Source organism: Siphateles boraxobius, unplaced genomic scaffold, assembly GCF_051911475.1.
Source record: "Siphateles boraxobius isolate OS27281-9 unplaced genomic scaffold, OSU_SipBor_1 32, whole genome shotgun sequence".
In the NCBI taxonomy this organism is placed as follows: Eukaryota; Metazoa; Chordata; class Actinopteri; order Cypriniformes; family Leuciscidae; genus Siphateles; species Siphateles boraxobius.
This window is the reverse complement of record NW_027508942.1, coordinates 6085001-6107045: the sequence shown is the minus strand read 5'-3', so window position 1 is coordinate 6107045 and position 22045 is coordinate 6085001. Positions and strand designations below refer to the sequence as shown.

The following is a 22045-nucleotide window of genomic DNA, read 5'->3' as shown; positions in this document are numbered from 1 at the left end:
AGAAACAGTCTCTCTCTCACACACTCTCACACACACACACACACACACACACACACACACACACACACACACACACACACAGTGTCGATGAGAAACAGTCTCTCTCTCACACACTCTCACACACACACACACACACACACGGTGTCGATGAGAAACAGTCTCTCTCTCACACACTCACACACACACACACACACACACACACAGTGTCGATGAGAAACAGTCTCTCTCTCTCACACTCTCACACACACACACACACACACGGTGTCAATGAGAAACAGTCTCTCTCTCACACAGTCACACACACACACACACACAGTGTCGATGAGAAACAGTCTCTCTCTCACACACTCTCACACACACACACACACACACACAGTGTCGATGAGAAACAGTCTCTCTCTCTCACACACACACACACACACACACACAGTGTCGATGAGAAACAGTCTCTCTCTCTCACACACACACACACACACACACACACACACACACACACACACACACAGTGTCGATGAGAAACAGTCTCTCTCTCACACACTCTCACACACACACACTCTCACACACAGTGTCGATGAGAAACAGTCTCTCTCTCTCACACACACACACACACACACACAGTGTCGATGAGAAACAGTCTCTCTCTCTCACACACACACACACACACACACACACACACACACACACACACAGTGTCGATGAGAAACAGTCTCTCTCTCTCTCACACACACACACACACACACACAGTGTCGATGAGAAACAGTCTCTCTCTCTCACTCACACACACACACACACACACACACAGTGTCGATCAGAAACAGTCTCTCTCTCTCACACACACACACACACACACACACAGTGTCGATGAGAAACAGTCTCTCTCTCACACACACACACACACACTGTCGATGAGAAACAGTCTCTCTCGCTCACACACTCACACACACACAGTGTCGATGAGAAACAGTCTCTCTCTCACACACTCTCACATACACACACACACAGTGTCGATGAGAAACAGTCTCTCTCGCTCACACACTCTCACACACACACACTGTTACGACCTCTAGGGGTCAGCCGCAACAGAAAAAGGAAGAGAGTCACACTACCAGAGAGATAAAGAGTAATATGATTTTTATTGACCATAAGGGGTTATCGTCAGGGGCAGACAAGGCCAAAATAACAAACAAAACAATTTACTTTTTAGAATCTAAATAACCTTTAACAAAAGAAAGAAGAAATGAAAATACAGTTTAACTTACCTAACTCCCTTACACATAAACAAAGTGAAAAATAGATATAAATAAATTGGCGTCAAACCCCCTACATCCCTTGGTATGGTAATAATTACAAGAATGCTTACACACATTTAAAATAGTATCAGGTTGACAAGTTAGAATCAGAATCCAAAGAGGTAATCAATCAGGCAATAATCAGATAGAAGAAAACCCGAGATAGTATTACATTCAACAAACACTTACTCAATTTCACTAAACACTAATAATCTCTCTGGCACGACACTCTTACTCAATCAAACAATGGTGACACAAACAAAGCTAACGAGAAGTACCTAAACAGTACAACCATAAAACACAGAAGCACAAAGTCAGCGAGGCTCAAAGGCCTTGATAGAGTGTCAGAGGCGGTCCTTATATCCAGGTCAGGTGCATAGCTGGTCCAATCACAGTCTTCCACAGATTAACAGAGGTAACGCCCATCTGAAACAAGCTTGTTAACATACAGAGAGAAAAAGAGAACAAGACAAACCTTCACACAAGGACAGTTGATACCAACACACAAAATATCTCAAAATCCTAACACCCCCACCCATAAAATAAAACATAATGTTTTACTAGTTGACACGGGACAGTGAGTCAGCAAGTACATTTTCGATACCTCTCTTATGACAGATCTTCATATTGTAGCTTTGACAAATCAGAGACCATCGCATTAACCGATGATTGCTATTAGACATTAGCTGGAGAAACGTAAGAGGATTATGATCAGTGAAAATGGTAATAGGTGATACACTCGAACCAATATACACTTCAAAGTGTTGCAAGGCAAGAATCAAGGCAAGAGCCTCTTTCTCTATCGTACTATAGTTCATTTGATGTTTGAGAAATTTCTTTGAAAAGAAACTGATCGGATGATTCAAATCATCTTCACCGGTCTGCAACAAAACCGCTCCGATACCAGTGCCACTGGCATCAACTTCTAGCAAGAATGGTTTTTCAAACTGAGGGGCAACAAGTACAGGAGCACTACAGAGCAGAGTCTTTAATGCTTCAAAAGCGGACTGACATTCAGAAGTCCACTTGAATGAGACTGCTTTACGCAGTAATTCTGTAAGAGGACTAGCTACAGATGAGAAGTTCTTACAAAAGCATCGATAATAACCCGTCATTCCGAGAAATCGACGGAGATCTCTTCTATTGTTCGGAATGGAAAAATCAAGAACAGCTTGAATTTTTGAATTCAAAGGGCAAATCTGACCGCTACCAACCTCCTTACCCAAATAGGTGACTGTAGCACAACCGAATTCGCACTTTGCTAGATTCAAGGTAAGATTAGCATTTTTAAGGCGTCCAAAGACTTCCTCTAAAACCTTAATATGTTCTTCCCAAGTGCTAGCATAACACACAACATCATCTAAATAAACTTCACAATTAGATATGTTGGATAACACAATAGACATTAACCGCTGAAAGGTAGCTCCAGCATTTCGAAGACCGAACGGCATAACCCGGTATTGTAGAAATACCTCAGGGGTGGCGAATGCAGAAATTTCAGCCGCTCGCTCCGTGAGCGGCACCTGCCAATAACCTTTTAGTAGGTCGAGTTTAGTCACAAATTTGGCATTACCCACACGATCTATGCAATCTTCCATTCGCGGAAGTGGAAAGGAATCAGCCTTAGTTAACGCATTAACTTTCCTGTAATCTGTACAGAACCTTGAAGTACCATCGGGCTTAGGGACGAGAAGACATGGTGAACACCATGGACTAGAACTAGGGGCTGCCAAATTGTGTTTAAGTAAATACTGAGTTTCTTGTTTCATCAGTTCCTTCTTAAGTGGATTTACTCGGTAAGCACTTTGCTTAACGGGCGCATGTGAACCAACATCAATGTCGTGTTTTAACACGTGTGTAGTTGTAGGCGAGTCACTGAACAAAGTCGGATACCTCTTTATCAAATTTAAAATGTCAGCCTGGGCCGATGAAGACAAGTGCGACAATCTTGCTGAAAAGTTTAACAAAGTTTCTGAATTAGGCAACCGAGCGGTTGTGAACGCGGCACTGTTCATCTTCAAACCATCGATTTCTGGTGAATATTCTGAGGGTGATACATCTACTGGAGCAACAGTGACAACAGGGATCTTAGTCTCAGAATTAGACCGCGTAACATATGCCTTCAGCATATTGATATGACAGACGCGTGACTTTTTCTTATGATTTGGGGTGTTAACAACATAATCAGTGACACTTAATTTCTCTTTAATATCATAGGGTCCAGTAAATCTAGCCTTAAGCGCTGAACCAGGCATAGGAAGTAAAACGAGAACTTTCTCTCCAATTTGGAATGATCGCTGCACAGCTTTTTGATCATATCGAGTTTTCATTTGGTCTTGAGCGGAATCAAGAGAACGTCTTGCCAACTTCCACACTTTATGAAGTCGCTCACGAAACGAGCTAACGTAATCTAAGACGTTCGTTGCAGGAGTAGGACGATCAGATGAAAGGATCTGCTCCTGCAAAATTTTCAAAGGTCCACGCACAGTATGCCCAAAAATCAATTCAGCAGGGCTGAATCCGAGAGATGCTTGAGTCGTGGTACGAATTGCGAATAACAATAGTGGGATTTCCTCGTCCCATTCTTTCTGTTGATCAACACAAAAAGTTCGAAGCATGGACTTGAGAGTTTGATGAAATCTTTCGATTGCCCCCTGTGACTGAGGGTGATAAGCGCTAGATACTTGATGTTTAATATTTAATTTTTTTATTACTTTGGCGAACACCCTAGACATAAAATTGGTTCCTTGATCGGACTGAATGTATTTCGGTACTCCAAAAGTGGTGCAGAATTTAATGATTTCTTTAACAACTGCATGAGCTTTAAGAGAGCGTAGTGGTATTGCTTCAGGATACCTAGTCGACGTACACATTAATGTCAACAAGTAGGAATTTCCAGATTTTGTTTTGGGTAGTGGCCCAACACAATCAATCAAAATACGCTCGAACGGTTCGCCAAGCACAGGTATCGGCCTCAACGGTGCTGGAGGAATAACTTGATTGGGTTTACCGGATAACTGACACGCATGACAAGATTTACAGAATTTTGAAACATCTGATTTCATGGAAGGCCAAAAAAAATGTTTCAACAGATTATCATACGTTTTTCGAACTCCTACATGACCCGACAGTTCATGGTCATGTGCTACACTCAACACTTGTTCTCGATAAGGTTTTGGAACGACAACTTGAATAACAGTGCCCCAGTCCTCCTTGACATGACCTGGAGACCACTTACGCATAAGAACATCGTCTTCAAAGAAGTAAGCCACTGGACACTCTGGCAAAACACTCGGCTCAACAACAGCTTCAGCACAATGACACAGAGTTTGATCGGCACGTTGTGCCTCAATTAACATAGTTCTTCCAAATGGAAAATCAACATTGGGAAGTGCACACATTTTTAACTCAGCTGCATCAACTTTTTCCTCTGTCTCACGAGAATTATCAGCACACAGAAAAGTTTTAGATAAATCCACAGTTTCTTTTAGCTTATGAGCTTGAGCTCGAGTTACTACACACGTACTAAATACTTGGGGAAATTCTTTCTGCAGTGCATCTTCATTATGTACATCAGGAACATCTATCACTTCAGGCAAACAGAAAACTTTATCACCTGCCAAATCATTTCCTAGAATGAGTGATACACCTTTCACAGGTAATTCAGCCCGAACTGCCAGTTTAACGTTCCCTGAAATAATCCCGGAGCGTAAATAAACATTGTGCAAAGGAACTCTAACTACAGTAAGATCAATGCCTCGCACTAGCACACTGGAACCACAGTTTGAAAGTTCTGAAAATGGTAACACACTCTCTAAAATGAAGGATTGCGCAGCACCAGTATCACGGAGTATACAAATAGGTTTCGTTTCCAAATCTGCTTCATTAAATGACACAACACCATCAAAGATAAACGGCTTAAAAGCGGATTCAGCGGTCGTATAATCCAGAGACTCTGGCTCGATGGAAAAGATAGGCCGCTCTACTAACGCAACGCTTTTGAAAGTGTTTACTTTCTTGCCAGTTTTACGTTTCAGAACCGGGCATACAGAAATTAGATGTCCGACGTCATGACAGTAAAAACATTCACGGTTTTCCGTAAAGTCTGCTCTCAAAACGTTCTTAGGTACCACTAAGGAATCCTTAGAACTACGAACACGATCAGGAAGATTACGTTTCGTGGGTGAAAACACTACTCTGTGCGTAAGTACGAACTCATCAGAAAAAACTGCAGCAGCGGAAAGAGCGGAAACCTTCTGCTCATTTAAGTAAACCACAATTTTCTCTGGTAAACAATTCTTGAACTCCTCCAATAATATTAATTCTTTAAGCTGCTCAAACGTGACTATTTTGTTTGCGGCGCACCATTTCTCAAATAAACTTGCTTTGTCTCTAGCGAACTCAACATATGTTTGACTAGGGGTTTTCACATGATTCCGGAACTTCTGCCGATAGGCTTCAGGGACTAATTCATACGCACGCAAAACGGCATTTTTCATTACTTCATAATCCAAACTTTGCTCAAGCGATAACGCTGAACAGACTTCTTGGGCTTTACCCACAAGTTTACATTGTAACAACAGCGGCCAAACATTCCGCGGCCATTTCAACGTGCCAGCGATTCGTTCAAACACGTTGAAATAAGTGTCAACCTCGGTCTCTCGAAAAAGTGGCACTAGTGATATCTGACGACTAATATCAAATTCAGGTTGACTTACTTGTGAGTTGCGTCGAGGTGCAGGAATAGGACTCGGAGTGGAAACAATCATAGGTGACGATACATTCACGTTCATGTCAGGCGCATCAACAGCTGAGGGGAAAACAGATGATTTAATTTTGAGCTCCAGCTCCAGCTCCTTGAGCTTGATATCTCGCTTGGTTTCAAGCTCAACTGTGCGTACATGCAACAGCTGACTCTCATAATGCTGTCTGCTCAGTTCCACCTCTAACTCTTTCAGTCTGATCGCCAGAAAAGGATCTCGCGGAGAAGCTAAATCGACGGGATCTATGCCGGCCAGCTCATTAGGTTTGGGTTGCTCACCCTCACTCGTAGAAACCGGCAACTGAAATGCAACACCCGCCGACTCACTCCGCTCTGGCAAAACTCCACGCTCCATCAAGTGTTTATAAATTACCTCCTTAATCTCCTGTTTAACTGCACCACGAGGAACTGTGATTTGATAAAAATCCGCAATCGTGACCAAATCATCTTTACGACAAATATCTAACTGTTCAGACGTAGGTTGAATCGTGAATTTATCTAGTGCAAACTTTAAAGACATACCAAATTCCCTCCCCCTCAAAGTGAAAACCACTAGCCAAACAACACTATACAAAGCAAATTTCATGAGTTCCTAATTCTCCTTTTTTCTTAACACACAGTGGCGAAACTCCAATTGTTTTTTTTTTTTTTTTTTTTCTTTCAATAAAACTTATTTTTAAGACGAGCCCCCAATTTCTGTTACGACCTCTAGGGGTCAGCCGCAACAGAAAAAGGAAGAGAGTCACACTACCAGAGAGATAAAGAGTAATATGATTTTTATTGACCATAAGGGGTTATCGTCAGGGGCAGACAAGGCCAAAATAACAAACAAAACAATTTACTTTTTAGAATCTAAATAACCTTTAACAAAAGAAAGAAGAAATGAAAATACAGTTTAACTTACCTAACTCCCTTACACATAAACAAAGTGAAAAATAGATATAAATAAATTGGCGTCAAACCCCCTACATCCCTTGGTATGGTAATAATTACAAGAATGCTTACACACATTTAAAATAGTATCAGGTTGACAAGTTAGAATCAGAATCCAAAGAGGTAATCAATCAGGCAATAATCAGATAGAAGAAAACCCGAGATAGTATTACATTCAACAAACACTTACTCAATTTCACTAAACACTAATAATCTCTCTGGCACGACACTCTTACTCAATCAAACAATGGTGACACAAACAAAGCTAACGAGAAGTACCTAAACAGTACAACCATAAAACACAGAAGCACAAAGTCAGCGAGGCTCAAAGGCCTTGATAGAGTGTCAGAGGCGGTCCTTATATCCAGGTCAGGTGCATAGCTGGTCCAATCACAGTCTTCCACAGATTAACAGAGGTAACGCCCATCTGAAACAAGCTTGTTAACATACAGAGAGAAAAAGAGAACAAGACAAACCTTCACACAAGGACAGTTGATACCAACACACAAAATATCTCAAAATCCTAACACACACACAGTGTCGATGAGAAACAGTCTCTCTCTCACACACTCTCACATACACACACACACACACAGTGTCGATGAGAAACAGTCTCTCTCTCACAATCTCAGACACACACACACACACACACACACACACACACACAGTATCGATGAGAAACAGTCTCTCTCGCTCACACTCTCACACACACACGGTGTCGATGAGAAACAGTCTCTCCCTCACACACACACACACACTCTGACACACACACACACTCTGACAAACACACACACACAGTGTCGATGATAAACAGTCTCTCTCTCTCTCTCTCTTCTCACACTCTCACTCACACACTCACACACACACACGGTGTCGATGAGAAACAGTCTCTCTCACACACACACAACACACACACTCACACACACACTCTCACACACACACACACGGTGTCGATGAGAAACAGTCTCTCTCTCACACACACACAACACACACACACACACTCTCACACACACACACACACACACAGTGTCGATGAGAAACAGTCTCTCTCTCACAGGAGAAACATCTGAGCGGAGAAAACCTCCAGTTGTTCTCCATTAATCTCACTGATGTTTACGGGAAACAAACGAGGAGAAAAGCACGAGCCTGCCAATGGGTTAAAAAGTTTTGTTTCCTTTTTAATTAAAGTTTATTTTTCTGACCCCATTGGCAGATATTTTTTTCTGTTTTAAGCATAAACTCACTTTACTTTGATGAATAAAGATTTTTTATGTTTTTGAAAGAGTCTGCTCATCAAGGCTGCATTTATTTGATCAATAAATCAATCTGTATTTGACTGTAAAACAGTTGTTTTCTACGTGAATATACAGTAAAGTGTAATTTATTCCTGTGATCAAAGCTGAATTTTCAGCATCATTACTCCAGTCTTCAGTGTCACATGATCCTTCAGAAATCTGTATAATATGATGATTTGATGCTCAAGAAACATTTATGATAACCTCAAAAATTACACCTATGACACGTCTGTCAGTCCAGCCGCTGGTTTAGCCGTTCCTCTGCAAACGTTTGGACCAACAATGAGACACAAACCACAATATTGCAGCATTTTGTCAGTGAACAATCGCAGGGTTGTGAAAGAGTTTTGACTCTCGTACAGAGAGAACAATGTTACAATGAAGCGTGTATGATGCTGTATGATGCTGTATGAAGCGTGTATGATGCTGTATGATGCTGTATGAAGCGTGTATGATGCTGTATGATGCTGTATGATGCTGTATGATGCGAGTATGATGCTGTATGAAGCATGTATGATGCTGTATGATGCTGTATGATGCGAGTATGATGCTGTATGAAGCATGTATGATGCGTGTATGATGCTGTATGATGCGTGTATGATGCTGTATGATGCGTGAATGATGCGTGTATGATGCTGTATGAAGCGTGTATGATGTATATGATGCTGTATGAAGCGTGAATGATGCGTGTATGATGCTGTATGAAGCGTGTATGATGTATATGATGCTGTATGAAGCGTGAATGATGCGTGTATGATGCTGTATGATGCGTGTATGATGCGAGTATGATGCTGTATGAAGCATGTATGATGCTGTATGATGCTGTATGATGCTGTATGATGCGTGTATGATGCTGTATGATGCGTGTATGATGCGAGTATGATGCTGTATGAAGCATGTATGATGCTGTATGATGCTGTATGATGCTGTATGATGCTGTATGATGCGTGTATGATGCTGTATGATGCGTGTATGATGCTGTATGATGCGTGTATGATGCGTGTATGATGCTGTATGATGCGTGTATGATGCGAGTATGATGCTGTATGAAGCATGTATGATGCTGTATGATGCTGTATGATGCTGCATGATGCGTGTATGATGCTGTATGATGCGTGAATGATGCGTGTATGATGCTGTATGAAGCATGTATGATGTATATGATGCTGTATGAAGCGTGAATGATGCGTGTATGATGCTGTATGATGCGTGTATGATGTGTATGATGTGTATGATGCTGTATGATGTGTATGAAGCGTGTATGATGATGTATGAAGGGTGTATGATGATGTATGAAGGGTGTATGATGATGTATGAAGTGTGTATGATGCTGTATGAAGCGTGTATGATGATGTATGATGCTGTATGATGCGTGTATGATGCTGTATGATGCTGTATGATGCGAGTATGATGCTGTATGATGCGTGTATGATGCTGTATGAAGCGTGTATAATGTGTGTATGATGCTGTATGAAGCTGTATGATGCGTGTATGATGCTGTATGAAGCGTGTATGATGCTGTATGAAGCGAGAATGATGCGTGTATGAAGCGTGTATGATGTATATGATGCTGTATGAAGCGCGAATGATGCATATGATGCTGTATGAAGCGCGAATGATGCGTGTATGATGCTGTATGAAGCGTGTATGATAGGTGTATGATGCTGTATGAAGCGTGAATGATGCGTGTATGATGCTGTATGAAGCGTGTATGATGTTTATGATGCTGTATGATACTGTATGATGTGTATGAAGCGTGTATGATGATGTATTAAGCGTGTATGATGATGTATGAAGTGTGTATGTTGATGTATGAAGCGTGTATGATGATGTATGAAGCGTGTATGATGATGTATGAAGCGTGTATGATGCTGTATGAAGCGTGTATGATGATGTATGAAGGGTGTGTGATGCTGTATGAAGCGTGTATAATGTGTGTATGATGCTGTATGAAGCGTGAATGATACGTGTATGATGCTGTATGAAGCGTGTATGATGCGTGTATGATGCTGTATGAAGCGAGAATGATGCGTGTATGATGCTGTATGAAGCGTGTATGATGTATATGATGCTGTATGAAGCGCGAATGATGCGTGTATGATGCTGTATGATGCGTGAATGATGTATATGATGCTGTATGAAGCGTGAATGATGCGAGTACGATGCTGTATGAAGCGTGAATGATGCGTGTATGATGCTGTATGAAGCGTGAATGATGCGTGTATGATGCTGTATGAAGCGTGAATGATGCGTGTATGATGCTGTATGAAGCGTGTATGATAGGTGTATGATGCTGTATGAAGCGTGAATTATGCGTGTATGATACTGTATGAAGCGTGAATGATGCGTGAATGATGCTGTATGAAGCGTGTATGATGTTTATGATGCTGTATGAAGCGTGAATGATGCGTGTATGATGCTGTATGAAGCGTGAATGATGCGTGTATGATGCTGTATGAAGCGTGAATTATGCGTGTATGATGCTGTATGAAGCGTGAATGATGCGTGTATGATGCTGTATGAAGCGTGTATGTATCATAAAATGTATACATTGATCATGTATTTGATCAATAAATCAATCTGTATTTGACTGTAAAACAGTTGTTTTCTACGTGAATATACAGTAAAGTGTAATTTATTCCTGTGATCAAAGCTGAATTTTCAGCATCATTACTCCAGTCTTCAGTGTCACATGATCCTTCAGAAATCTGTATAATATGATGATTTGATGCTCAAGAAACATTTATGATAACCTCAAAAATTACACCTATGACACGTCTGTCAGTCCAGCCGCTGGTTTAGCCGTTCCTCTGCAAACGTTTGGACCAACAATGAGACACAAACCACAATATTGCAGCATTTTGTCAGTGAACAATCGCAGGGTTGTGAAAGAGTTTTGACTCTCGTACAGAGAGAACAATGTTACAATGAAGCGTGTATGATGCTGTATGATGCTGTATGAAGCGTGTATGATGCTGTATGATGCTGTATGATGCTGTATGATGCGAGTATGATGCTGTATGAAGCATGTATGATGCTGTATGATGCTGTATGATGCGAGTATGATGCTGTATGAAGCATGTATGATGCGTGTATGATGCTGTATGATGCGTGTATGATGCTGCATGATGCGTGTATGATGCTGTATGATGCGTGAATGATGCGTGTATGATGCTGTATGAAGCGTGTATGATGTATATGATGCTGTATGAAGCGTGAATGATGCGTGTATGATGCTGTATGAAGCGTGTATGATGTATATGATGCTGTATGAAGCGTGAATGATGCGTGTATGATGCTGTATGAAGCGTGTATGATGTATATGATGCTGTATGAAGCGTGAATGATGCGTGTATGATGCTGTATGATGCGTGTATGATGCGAGTATGATGCTGTATGAAGCATGTATGATGCTGTATGATGCTGTATGATGCTGTATGATGCGTGTATGATGCTGTATGATGCGTGTATGATGCGAGTATGATGCTGTATGAAGCATGTATGATGCTGTATGATGCTGTATGATGCTGTATGATGCTGTATGATGCGTGTATGATGCTGTATGATGCGTGTATGATGCGTGTATGATGCTGTATGATGCGTGTATGATGCGAGTATGATGCTGTATGAAGCATGTATGATGCTGTATGATGCTGTATGATGCTGCATGATGCGTGTATGATGCTGTATGATGCGTGAATGATGCGTGTATGATGCTGTATGAAGCGTGTATGATGTATATGATGCTGTATGAAGCGTGAATGATGCGTGTATGATGCTGTATGATGCGTGTATGATGTGTATGATGTGTATGATGCTGTATGATGTGTATGAAGCGTGTATGATGATGTATGAAGGGTGTATGATGATGTATGAAGGGTGTATGATGATGTATGAAGTGTGTATGATGCTGTATGAAGCGTGTATGATGATGTATGATGCTGTATGATGCGTGTATGATGCTGTATGATGCTGTATGATGCGAGTATGATGCTGTATGATGCGTGTATGATGCTGTATGAAGCGTGTATAATGTGTGTATGATGCTGTATGAAGCTGTATGATGCGTGTATGATGCTGTATGAAGCGTGTATGATGCTGTATGAAGCGAGAATGATGCGTGTATGAAGCGTGTATGATGTATATGATGCTGTATGAAGCGCGAATGATGCATATGATGCTGTATGAAGCGCGAATGATGCGTGTATGATGCTGTATGAAGCGTGTATGATAGGTGTATGATGCTGTATGAAGCGTGAATGATGCGTGTATGATGCTGTATGAAGCGTGTATGATGTTTATGATGCTGTATGATACTGTATGATGTGTATGAAGCGTGTATGATGATGTATTAAGCGTGTATGATGATGTATGAAGCGTGTATGTTGATGTATGAAGCGTGTATGATGATGTATGAAGCGTGTATGATGATGTATGAAGCGTGTATGATGCTGTATGAAGCGTGTATGATGCTGTATGATGCCGTATGAAGCGTGTATGATGATTTATGAAGCGTGTATGATGCTGTATGATGCGTGTATGATGCTGTATGATGCGTGTATGATGCTGTATGATGCCGTATGAAGCGTGTATGATGATGTATGAAGCGTGTATGATGATGTATGATGCTGTATGAAGCGTGTATGATGCTGTATGATGCGTGTATGATGCTGTATAATGCCTGTAGGAGCCAGCGTAAGTCTCACATGTGTTCTATGTCTCATTCATAATATTCACATCACTCGTATTGTAGGTGGTGGGCGTGTCCACCGGAGTTTGGGCGGAAGTGATAGTGGCCTATATGTTTGCTTCACTGGATCACCTGGGTTTTATGGGTTTGACAGAGAGAGGGGGTGAGCTTGGGAGCGAACACTTTCTGTTGACCGCACCCGCATCCGCACTCGCACTCGCGCACTTCCACGGAATTCTTATGACATGGTAACTGCAGTGCCTGTTGTACTTTTATGTGTCGAAGACGAATAAAGGATTGAAATGAGATCGTCGAGTGGAACTGAGTTGCTGCGCGTCACAGTGTTTTCCGTCTCTCAGTGTTTAGCCCCTCGAGGCTGCAGGTTTTTGTTTTGCGTTGTCTACAGCCGCTATAATTAGTCAACAGAAATTGTTTAAAACCAGAGTGTTGTTCTACGGAAAGGAGCCGTTCACATGGATTTCGCGGATCACAACGGAACGCTTTGGATATCAGAGGAAACACGTAAATGTTTGGAGCACCGCTGTATTGGATGGCGGTTCATTCATTAACGTTACCACTCGGAGGATAAAGACCCGGCCACAATCAACGCAGCAACTGAAGCGGTATGTAGTAACTTGACAATTTGTGCTGTGTAAGTTGTTTGTTTGAACACAGTGTGAATAGGTTACTGCCGCTTGTCCATAGGGGACGTATTGTTGCTTTCCGGTGTTGTTTATTGTTGGTCTTTGGACGTGGTTTATGATGCAGCGGTGGATTGATTGAAGAAAATATTGATTGATTGAACGGCGTGGATTCTTGGATGATTTGTGGTACATAGGGAAATGGCAACAAGTGGATCGAAATTGAATTTAAATGTCAATGGTTCAGAGATGGATGAACAAAGGAGAGAAATCAAACTCACTTCCAAGGCCTTGGTGAATAAAATTGAAACACTGCAAAAGGAACGTAGAAAAAATGTTCATAAAATTAAAGGTCTAATACAGACAATAAAGGATCTCATGCAAAAGGATGACAATGCCCCACAAGTGCGATCCCATCTTGAGAAAATGAGTCAAATGGTGGATGAAACTACCGTGTTACATGAGTCTGTGATTCCCATACTTCCTGAAGAGGAGCAGGAAAAGCAAAATGAATGGTTTGTGAATGTACTAAAATGCCACAATGGATTTATGGAGGATGCAAAAGGATGGCTTTCTGAACTGGGGAGACCAACAAGCAGTACTATTGCTCACGTTGTCACAAGTGATGCTCCCGTATCACAAAAGGAATCAATGCACAAGTTGGTTGAACCTCATGATGATAATGAGCCCAATGTTTCAAATCACGCTGAGCAAGATGTTCAAGCCTCCGTCACACAAGATGAAGTCAAACCTAGTGATAGTGTGTCAAACACAGGAAGCAAATGTTCTAATGGTAGGCAGAGCTCGGCTGGATCAAGGTCTAGTGTGTCAACAACATCATCAGCACGCATTAAAGCCGAGGCAGATATGGCTGCTCTCATTGCAAGACAAAGACTACTAAAAGACAAACATGCATTAGAAGAACAAGAGGAACAGCTAAGGAAAAAACGTGAAGAGTTTGAACTTGAAGTGGAAATAGCTGCATCAGTGGCTAAAGTGAATGTGCTGAGAGGCTCAGGAGGGTCTCGTGTTTCAAGTCATCTATCTGTGAAGTCCAATGGCATGAATTCTTATCTAGAAAGGGGACAAAGGAAAACCAAAACACTTAGTGCTGATGCAAAAACATTCGTGCCTGATAGGAATATCCCAATACTGGGACAGCCCAATCCACATTTCTTGGGTACAAAACCTCAAGTGAAAAATGTTATACAACCAGCACAATCTCAACTCACATCATCAGGACGTCCCGAAGCCACAGGACCTCAAGATACAGTACAGTCACGTCCACTGTTTCAGCACAGGAGTCATCAATCGGCAACACTGGTGACAAGCAGCAGTGATCAAAATCAAATAATTACGGTTTTGGAAAAACAAAATGAAATAACTGCTTTATTGGTTCAGCAGCAATCTCTCTCATTTCTGCCTAAAAGAGACATTCAGGTTTTTGACGGCGATCCTTTGCAATATCATACCTTCATGAGGGCTTTTGAACACAGCATCGAAGAGAAGGCTGACAATCCTAAAGACTGCTTGTACTTCTTAGAACAGTACACCAGGGGGCAGCCAAGGGAGCTTGTCAGAAGTTGTCAACATGCGGCACAAGATAGAGGATATGCCAAGGCTAAGGCTTTGCTACAAGAGCATTTTGGTAATGCACAGAAAATTGCTTCAGCATACATGGAAAAGGCTCTTTCATGGACACCAATAAGACCTGAAGATGTGAAATCTCTACAGGCATATAGTCTTTTTCTACGAGGATGTTGTAACGCCATGGAAGATGTTAGATATATGGAAGAGTTGAACATGCCTACCACTATGCTGACCATCGTAAAAAAGTTGCCCTACAAACATAGGGACAGATGGAGAACTGTGGCTTGTGAGTTGCAGGAAAGGAGTGGCCGGAGAGCCACATTTACAGATATTGTTGGCTTCATTGAAAGACAAGTGAAGATCGCAAGTGATCCACTGTTCGGGGATATACAGGATACACCATCAACAAAAGGAAACAGGGACGTAAGGAAATCTAAGTTTGAGCCTCGCTCTAGAGCCAAGGGGAGTAGCTTTGCTACCACCATTGCAACAGTGGGAAGGAAAGTTGAACCTGTAACAAAATTAAAAGAGGGAAGTTCAGCTGGTATGAAGGCTTGTATGTTTTGTGGAGGTGAGCACACATTGGATCTGTGCCGCCAGTTGGAAAAGAGGATGCATAATGAGAAGATTACTTTCTTAAAGACAGAGGGGGTGTGTTTTGGCTGTTTGTGCATTGGGCACATGAGCCGAGACTGTAGGAAGCGTCTCTCATGCAAAGTATGCAGTCTGAGGCACCCTACTGTACTCCACATTTATCCAAAAGAGAAAGAAATTAATTTAGTGCAAACCAAAAGAGAATCTGAGACAGCAGTGGGAAGTGCTCTGATCTCTGTTCAATCCAGTGGTCTCACTGGGGCCGGTGACCAAGACTGTACACTCTCCATAGTTCCAGTTCAAGTTAAACCTAGGAAAGGGCATAAGGTGTTGATTACATATGCCTTTTTGGATCCTGGGAGCTCAGCTTCATTCTGTACAGAACGGCTGATGAACAAGCTGAATGTCAGGGGACGAAGAACTGGTATTCTCCTTAGGACTATGGGTCAGGAGAAGGTCGTTGGAAGCCATATTGTTTCAGATTTAGAAGTGGCTGAATTAGATAGTGATTGTTTTTGTGAACTGCCTGATATCTACACGCAGAAAAGCATGCCAGTTCATCGAGGCAACATTCCTCGCCAGAAAGACCTCCAGCGATGGCCACATCTGAAACATGTCCATATAAGGGAGATTGATTCAGATATAGACCTGCTGATTGGAACCAACGTTCCCAGAGCACTGGAGCCATGGCAAGTCGTTCGAAGCATGGAGGGGGGCCCATACGCAGTCAAAACAATGCTGGGCTGGACTGTAAATGGACCTCTTAGGGGCTATGAAAGTAGAGAAACTTCTTGTGGGCGGCCAGATGTCACTGTCAATAGGATCTCTATTGCAAACCTCAACGATCTGTGGAAACAGCAGCTAAAGGCAGATTTTCCTGAATGTAGTCAGGATGAGCAGATGGGGTTATCAAGAGAAGACTGTCAGTTCATGGAGTATGTTACAAAATCTGCTAAGTTGGTGGATGGCCATTATAGTGTTGGCTTACCTTTAAGAAAAAAGGATGTAAATATGCCAAACAATAGAAGAGTTGCCGAACAACGTGCTATGAGTCTCACAAGGAGGTTTGAAAAGGATGCCCCATTTCATGCTGATTACACTGCATTTATGAATGACATCATCTCCAAGGGCTATGCAGAGAAGGTACCAACTGAGAATCTGGATCGGAGCGACCGCAGGGTATGGTATATACCACATCATGGTGTATATCACCCGAAGAAAGGAAAGATCAGGGTCGTTTTTGACTGCGGTGCTACATTCCAGGGAACATCTTTGAATGCTCAGCTCCTACAGGGACCCGATCTAACCAGCATGCTAATTGGAGTCATGACCAGATTCAGAAAGGAGCCTGTCGTACTCATGGCAGACATCGAGGCTATGTTTCACCAAGTCAGAGTACCAGCTGAGGATTCGGATCTGTTGAGGTTTCTCTGGTGGCCGGATGGAGACCATAAGCAGAGCCTGGTGGAGCACAGAATGGTTGCGCATCTGTTCGGAGCAACATCTTCGCCAAGTTGTGCAAGCTTTGCTCTCAGAAAGTGTGCGGAAGATAATCGGGAGCAATTCAGCTCCAAAGTAATAGAAACAGTCCTGCACAATTTCTATGTGGATGATTGCCTTACATCAGTGGCTTCTGAGGAGGAGGCGATAGCACTCTACCAAGACCTTCGTGCCCTTTGTTCGAAAGGGGGCTTTCAACTCATGAAGTGGATCAGCAACAGACGTGCCGTGCTGGCAGCTATCCCAGCAACAGAGAGAGCAAAAGAGGTTAAGGATTTGGATTTGGACAATGACACACTTCCTGTAGAAAGAGCATTGGGCGTACAGTGGTGTGTTCAGTCCGACACTTTTAAATTCAAAGTCCTCATCAAAGATCGACCCTTAACCAGAAGAGGGATCCTCTCCACGGTCAGTTCAATCTATGACCCCTTAGGAATCTTGGCACCTGTGGTCTTATCTGCCAAAAAGATCCTTCAAGACTTGTGCAGAAAGGACCTTGGTTGGGATGACCTCATACCAGACTTGTCTGCACAGGAGTGGAGAAGTTGGCTGAAAGAGCTCTGGCAGCTCGAAAAGTTTGAAGTTGACAGATGCCTAAAACCAATGGATTTTGGGGAAGTGATTTCTGCTCAGTTGCATCACTTTGCTGATGCATGTGAGAGTGGCTACGGAACAGTGACTTACCTGTTATTAAACAACATAGACAGACAAGTTCACTGTGCTTTCATAATGGGTAAAGCTAGAGTGGCTCCATTAAAACCAATCACCATCCCTCGTATGGAGTTGACGGCTGCCATGGTTGCAGGTCGAATGGATGAGCTGTGGAGGAAGGAGCTGCAGATGCAACTTCAGGACTCAATTTTTTGGACTGATAGTACTTCCGTACTGAAGTACATCAGCAATGAGACCACAAGGTTTCGTACCTTTGTAGCTAACCGGGTTTCAAAGATACTGAGTGTATCAAATCCATCGCAGTGGAGATATGTTAACACCACAAGCAATCCTGCTGATTTAGCCTCCAGGGGAGTAAAGGTGACATCACTCCTGAAAGATAACACATGGGTGTCTGGACCTAAGTTCCTTGTTGGGCCTGAAGAAGGGTGGCCTGAAAACCCAGATGGCTCTATAAGAATCCTGCCAGATGACCCTGAGGTCAAGATGAGTTTGATTGTGAATGCCGTGCAGGCTGAAGAGAAGATCGATGCAGTCACTCGCTTGATTAATTACTTCTCCTCTTGGATCCGTCTGAAGAAGATGGTTGGTTGGTTCCTTAAGCTGAAGAGTCTATTACTGTACTTCAGTCAGAAGAGGAAGCAAATGAGCATGACTCTTGCTCATTCCGGCTTGGATAAGGACCAACAAGGAAAAGAAATAGAAAAGGAGATGCAGAGTATCAAGGCTCAAACTGGTAGTGGTCTTCTTTCAGTTGATGAACTCAGAAGAGCTGAGTTGGAGATTATTAAGTTTTGTCAGAGAAGGAGGTTTCCAGGAGAGTTCAACAGCTTGCAAAAGGGAGAAAGTGTGAAAGGAACTAGTCACCTTTACAAGCTCAATCCAATACTTGAAGATGGTGTTCTGAGAGTTGGAGGACGACTTAGCAGAGCGGCTATGCCGGAAGAATCGAAGCATCCTGCTATATTGACGAAAGATTTACACATTTCAGACATAATTCTTCAGCACATACATCAAGAGGTGGGACACAGTGGTCGTAATCACATGCTAGCTAGCCTGCGCCAAAGATATTGGATCCTTGGGGCTAGTGTGGCTATAAGGAAAACCCTGTCTAAATGTATTGTCTGTCGACGACTGCATGCAGCTCCAGGGCAGCAGCAGATGGCAGATTTACCCCGCGACAGAGTTTCTCCTGATGAACCTCCATTTACTCGGGTTGGAGATGACTACTTCGGACCTTTTGAAGTTAAGCGAGGAAGGAGTATATTGAAGAGGTATGGGGTTCTCTTCACATGCCTTTCCATAAGAGCAATCCACATCGAAGTTGCATCGTCCTTGGACACAGATTCCTTTATTAATGCTCTTCGACGCTTTACAGCAAGACGTGGACAAGTATTAGAGCTGCGCTCAGACAATGGAACCAACTTTGTCGGTGCAGAGAGAGAATTGAGAGAGGCAATGGAAGGTTGGAATCTTGCTTTAATCAACAACACTCTCCTTCAGAAAGGAATTAAGTGGGTTTTCAATCCTCCCACAGGATCACATCATGGAGGGGTGTGGGAAAGGTTGATAAGGTCTGTGAGGAAGGTCCTGAATTCTACCCTGAAGTTGCAGACCCTTGATGAGGAAAGTCTTCACACAGTTCTCTGTGAAGCTGAGGCTATTATTAACAGCCGTCCTATTACTAAGGCATCCACTGATCCCAACGACTTGGAACCACTAACCCCTAACCATCTGTTGCTACTCAAGATCATGCCATCTTTGCCACCGGGTCAGTTCAAAAAGGAGGACATCTACGCTCGTCGCAGATGGAAACAAGTTCAGTACATCTCTGACTTGTTTTGGAAACGTTGGATTAAGGAATACTTGCCTCTTCTTCAGGAGCGTCAGAAGTGGTCTGGTGTCAAGCGCAACTTCCTTACTGGAGATATTGTACTCATAGTTGACGACTCAGCACCTCGCAACTCATGGCTTACAGGAAGGATTGTGCAAACTATCTCTGACAGAAGAGGACTTGTTCGTCAAGTGCGAATTAGGACAAAGACCAGCTATTTGGACAGGCCTATTACTAAGATTTGTCTTTTACAGGAAGTAGAGGAGCCATGAGGATATCCAACTGACCTTTGAACTTCATAGACTTTGACTTTAAACTTGACTGTTATACGGGCCTTTTTTTTCTTTTACATGACTGACTCTGATTGTGAAGATTATTCTTTACAAAGACAAAGGACTCTGTCTCTTTATTTCGTTTGGTCTAAAGAAGAAAGGACACTTTTAAATGGACTGTCTTATCCTAAAAAAAAAGAAGAAAAGAAATGTGTGTTGATCTCCTACATAATGTGCAGTTGTATAATTATTGTGTTAAAATAATTAGGGGCCGGAATGTAGGAGCCAGCGTAAGTCTCACATGTGTTCTATGTCTCATTCATAATATTCACATCACTCGTATTGTAGGTGGTGGGCGTGTCCACCGGAGTTTGGGCGGAAGTGATAGTGGCCTATATGTTTGCTTCACTGGATCACCTGGGTTTTATGGCTTTGACAGAGAGAGGGGGTGAGCTTGGGAGCGAACACTTTCTGTTGACCGCACCCGCATCCGCACTCGCACTCGCGCACTTCCACGGAATTCTTATGACATGGTAACTGCAGTGCCTGTTGTACTTTTATGTGTCGAAGACGAATAAAGGATTGAAATGAGATCGTCGAGTGGAACTGAGTTGCTGCGCGTCACAGTGTTTTCCGTCTCTCAGTGTTTAGCCCCTCGAGGCTGCAGGTTTTTGTTTTGCGTTGTCTACAGCCGCTATAATGCCGTATGAAGCGTGTATGATGATGTATGAAGCGTGTATGATGCTGTATGAAGCGTGTATGATGATGTATGAAGCTGTATGAAGCGTGTATGATGCTGTATGAAGCGTGTATGATGCTGTATGAAGCGTGAATGATGTGTGTATGATGTGTATGAAGCGTGTATGAAGCGTGTATGATGCTGTATGAAGCGTGTATGATGCTGTATGAAGCGTGTATGAAGCGTGTATGATGCTGTATGAAGCGTGTATGATGCTGTATGAAGCGTGTATGATGCTGTATGAAGCGTGTATGATGCTGTATGAAGCGTGTATGATGCTGTATGAAGCGTGTATGATGCTGTATGAAGCGTGTATGATGCTGTATGATGCGTGTATGATGCTGTATGATGCCGTATGAAGCGTGTATGATGATTTATGAAGCGTGTATGATGCTGTATGAAGCGTGTATGATGCTGTATGATGCGTGTATGATGCTGTATGATGCCGTATGAAGCGTGTATGATGATGTATGAAGCGTGTATGATGATGTATGATGCTGTATGAAGCGTGTATGATGCTGTATGATGCGTGTATGATGCTGTATAATGCCGTATGAAGCGTGTATGATGATGTATGAAGCGTGTATGATGCTGTATGAAGCGTGTATGATGATGTATGAAGCGTGTATGATGCTGTATGAAGCGTGTATGATGCTGTATGAAGTGTATGATGCTGTATGAAGCGTGAATGATGTGTGTATGATGTGTATGAAGCGTGTATGAAGCGTGTATGATGCTGTATGAAGGGTGTATGATGATGTATGAAGCGTGTATGATGCTGTATGAAGCGTGTATGATGATGTATGAAGCGTGTATGATGATGTATGAAGCGTGTATGATGCTGTATGAAGCGTGTATGATGCTGTATGAAGTGTATGATGCTGTATGAAGCGTGAATGATGTGTGTATGATGTGTATGATGATGTATGAAGCGTGTATGATGATGTATGAAGCGTGTATGTTGATGTATGAAGGGTGTATGATGATGTATGAAGCGTGTATGATGCTGTATGAAGCGTGTATGATGATGTATGAAGCGTGTATGATGATGTATGAAGCGTGTATGATGCTGTATGAAGCGTGTATGATGCTGTATGAAGCGTGTATGATGATGTATGAAGCGTGTATGATGCTGTATGAAGCGTGTATGAAGCGTGTGACAGTGACGTGTACCTGAGACAGATGCTTCTCTGACCTCCAGCTCTCAAACACGGATACTCCACCATCAGCATCT

The 22045-nt window shown here is 42.5% G+C and overlaps 1 protein-coding gene across 1 annotated transcript in view; it reads right to left on the bottom strand.

The window, feature by feature from the left end:
- Positions 1-22045, bottom strand: part of LOC143700886 (collagen and calcium-binding EGF domain-containing protein 1-like) — a 38434-nt gene that overhangs the window by 15479 nt on the left and 910 nt on the right. The window contains exon 2 of the mRNA XM_077194632.1: positions 21985-22045. This exon is cut by the window's right edge and continues 20 nt beyond it. Coding sequence (XP_077050747.1) covers positions 21985-22045 — 61 coding nt within the window. The remainder of the gene's footprint in view (positions 1-21984) is intronic.